Raw genomic sequence first — 3983 nt, forward strand, 5'->3', positions numbered from 1 at the left:
TCCGGGGGGGAATTAAAACCCCAACCTCAAATTGGGGCAAGATAATCAACCATTCTTTCCAAGGGCCCCGTTAAAATCAAATTCCCCAAATCCGTTCATGGGGTTAGGAAAAACAGGCCAAAATCAAGGGTTATAAGGTTTTCAAAAAAATTTAAAAAATTTTTAACCCCCCCCTTTTTTTTAAAAACCTGCTTTTAAAATTTAGCAAAAAACCTTAGGGTTTTTGGAAAATGAAACTTGATTTTTTTTTTTAAAAATTTAAACCTATAGGAACTTCTTGATTTTTTTTCCTGTTCTCAAATTTAAAAAGAAAATGGGGAAAAAAAGTTCCAAAATTTTTTTCTTTTTTATCGACGTCTGAATTTTCTTACCCGAAAAAAATTTTCTTTTTTATCCCTTTAAAAATTGAAAATTTCACTTTTTTATATTATCAATTTATTTATGTTTCACTTGTAAAATATTTGTGATATACATTGGGTTATGAAAATACGTTTCCTCTATCCTGGAGTGGCTAAATCATCCACAGATCACTCCAAAATCTAAAAAGACACACACACACAAATATGTGTGTGTGTTTGTATGTATAACATAATGAAAATAATCTACAAATCACAGCTTTCCTATTTTCAATTATTAACTGGTAACCAATGAACCATTATTAACAATAACCTCCTTTAAAAGAGATGATTATCAAGGATAGATTTTTTTTCTCTGTACAGTCCTCCGAGACCTGTTGTTAAAACAAGGATCAAAATAATGAACAGGCATCAAAAAGTATTCATTAAACATTCATAGATTTACTATAGGAAAATAGTATTATCAAATCACAGCTTTCACATCCTGCTATTAATCGGAAAATCCCATTCATTCTTTGTTCAAGATGACCAGCTCGGAAACGCAAGTATACATGGATACGCAGACTTAAATATCCATGTATTCCCAATGTGATATATTCAGAAAACAGTACCTTTAAAAATAAGTTATATGCTTCATTCATGATACAATATATTGGTAGCAAAATTTTTGAAAAATTTCATGTCTCATGAGATTCACCAGAAATTATATGTATTGCAGATGAAGATAAAATTCATACGCTTCAAATACATATGTGTCATAAAGATATTAATTCTTATTCACATTTATTCTTGTCACAATGAACTCGATCAGTATATATTCGGATTACTTTTATTCCAGTGTTCTATTTGATTAGTAGAATATAGACGAAAGGAACAAAGAAATGCAAGGAAGTATAAATATATAAGGATTTATTATTCAAAAATAAATATCTACAAATCACAGATTTCCTATATTCCGTTACCACTCGGAAAACCGATGGCTCTTTATTAGCAATAACCACCTTTAAAAGGGGAGATGATTATTGAAAAATGAGGGAGGCTTGCACACGTGTTCTCCCAAACACCTGTCGAAGCAACACTTATCGAGGCCAGCACACTTGTAGTCGTTGGAACAGGTATTGGGGGGCCCATGGAATCGTGGGCATGTGGGACGGACTTGTGGGCAATCCAGTGGCTTGGTGCCAACAGGTGTCTCTGGTTCATGCACCGTCTCGCAGCAGTAGGCTTGACCTTCCGGAGTCTTGCACCAATATCTGCATTCACTTGGGCTATTAGAGATTCCACTGCCGATAATAGCACTGCCACTGTGGATTCCACCACCATGGATACCGCCACCATGGATTCCACCATGGATTCCGCCACCATTAAAGCCGCCGTTAAGGAGACCACCTCCGTGGGCGCCAGCGAAGCCTCCAGGAAGGAATCTGTTGGATCCTTGTCCACCTCTCCTTCGGTCTACACCGGCCGAGACGGTCACCAGGAGGCAACACACAATCACGGATTTGATGCTCTGCAAGAGGAGATAAGGGAATTAACTATCATGATGCATATTGGCTTATCCTCGTTAACGTAAACGGATATATAATATAATCAAACAAGTTCAGAACAAGATATTAACATCAAAATGCCTCTAAAACAGTCAAACATAAATGCTATAGCGTATCTTGTAAATAGCACTTACATTCATTGTTGCTTAAAGGTTAGCTGCGTAATGTGGAGAGTGGAAGTACAACGTCGCTTATATACAGGAACTGACGGCCGCTTCCCTCCCCCCTCTCCCCAACCTCTTCGCCTCGCCAGTCGGGATATCCCACGCCAGCGGCACTTTCTGGTATAACGTTTGGTTTTTCATTTCGGTTTTTGCCATGTACTTTGATTACTCTTACCTTATTTTCGGTGATGACAAAGATGAAAATGACAGTGATAAAATGTAAAGATGGAAAGTGAAAAAGTTTGATAACAGGAAAATCTGTTTTTTATTAGATAGTACCAGTCTGCGGAATTTCTTACCATTAAAATGAAGCTTTGATGGTCAGCTACACAAAAGTGGCATTTGAAACAGAGACTGAGTATCACTATTTACTCCTACTTCTACTAAAATCGCTACCGAAAGTCACCTCCCTCAATCACGGCAATCTTAATCTTCACTTCTTTTATCATAGTGTCTCCTCTAAATTAATTTCATAAAGGTTAGGGGATAGAGAATCACAGAAGTCTATTTTACACGTGCAGTTTCTATTCGGTCTTAATTCAATGTAGATAGTAAATATGCTACAAGCCAGCGAGGCACGGTTCTTGACATTGGCAACACTCTAAGATCTCGACTTGTATTTTCCTCTGTGACGTCATCGGCCATGTGCTCAGTGACGTTGCCTTCCAGAATCCTGTTTATGGCCCTCCCTCCCTCTCTCTCTGTCTCTTCTGTTTTCCCACTTTCATTTTTTTAAAGATATTAGCTAATAATTCATTAATCAGTAAACAATCTATTGGTACCTGAATAAGAAGAAATAGTAATGTTAAGGAAAAGAAACAAAATATAATAGGTGGAATCTAATAAGTTACGTATACATTGTTATGCATCCATATGTACTCATCATATTGTTAGCAGTATTAGTACCACTGTCATATTCATCCAACAGGTGTCCAGAAGACCATGTATGCAAGCATCCATCGTTTCCCCATAATAAGAAGACCTGTCGTTGCATAGAGAGGGAAGGGAGATCAAGAAGGAGAATAGGGGGGGGGGCAAGGGGATTCAAATAAGTTGCTAGAGTATTGAACTCAATATTGACAGAAATACAAGCCGATGGAGGAGAGATGTTCCGTCGCAATAGTGAATAAAGGAAAAAATTATTCCAGACGATGGAAACGCTTTATGCACTGGCCGTCAGGCTTTACACTGTGGCGTCATCAGCCATGTGCATAGTGACGTTGCCTTCCAAATCTCTGTTTATGCTCTCTCTCTCTCTCTCTCTCTCTCTCTCTCTCTCTCTCTCTCTCTTTCTCTCTTTCTTCCTCTCTTTGGCCATTTCTTTCTTTGTCCCTCTCTCTTCCTCAGGGTTACAGCGTTTTTAAGATAGAAGTGGGTCCCAATTAAAGAAATCTCCATCGAAACCAATGCTTATAACATAACATGTTATACGCCAATCAAAATGCGATAATGCAGGTTTTTATGGTTGGTTGAGATCAATGTACTTCACATTAATGTTCAATTTGATGCAGGCTGATCTAGTTGCAGGATTAAACAAATGCAATATATATATATATATATATATATATATATATATATATATATGTGTGTGTGTGTGTGTGTGTGTGTGTGTGTGTGTGTGTGTGTGTGTGTGTGATAATTTATCAATGAAAATAAATATCTACAAATTTTGTTATTTTTCGTTATCATCTTGAAACCGATAACCCCTTATTGACTATATTTACCTTTTAAAAGGGAGATGAATGTTAAGAAAGATAAATGGATGATCCTTTATTTTTACTCAAGATACTCTAAACAATCCTCCGAAATCTGTTGCTAAAATAAGGGTCAAAGAAACAAACATCAGAAAGTTGACTACTCATTAATTATAATAACATTCTCAAGTCAAAGGTCTCATGTCTCGTCAATACATTTTT

General features: G+C 36.7%; 1 protein-coding gene across 1 annotated transcript; it reads right to left on the bottom strand.

Moving 5' to 3' along the window:
* Nucleotides 1-1247: 1247 nt before the first annotated feature.
* Nucleotides 1248-2080, bottom strand: LOC119568230. Its single transcript, XM_037916683.1, has 2 exons — nt 2038-2080; nt 1248-1866 (listed from the first exon to the last, which is right to left on the bottom strand). Exons 1-2 carry the CDS (start codon nt 2041-2043, stop codon nt 1360-1362), a joined length of 513 nt encoding a protein of 170 aa, XP_037772611.1. The 5' UTR covers nt 2044-2080; the 3' UTR covers nt 1248-1359.
* Between the last annotated feature and the right edge of the window lie 1903 nt (nt 2081-3983).

Source organism: Penaeus monodon, chromosome 43 (assembly GCF_015228065.2).
Source record: "Penaeus monodon isolate SGIC_2016 chromosome 43, NSTDA_Pmon_1, whole genome shotgun sequence".
Classification (NCBI taxonomy): Eukaryota; Metazoa; Arthropoda; class Malacostraca; order Decapoda; family Penaeidae; genus Penaeus; species Penaeus monodon.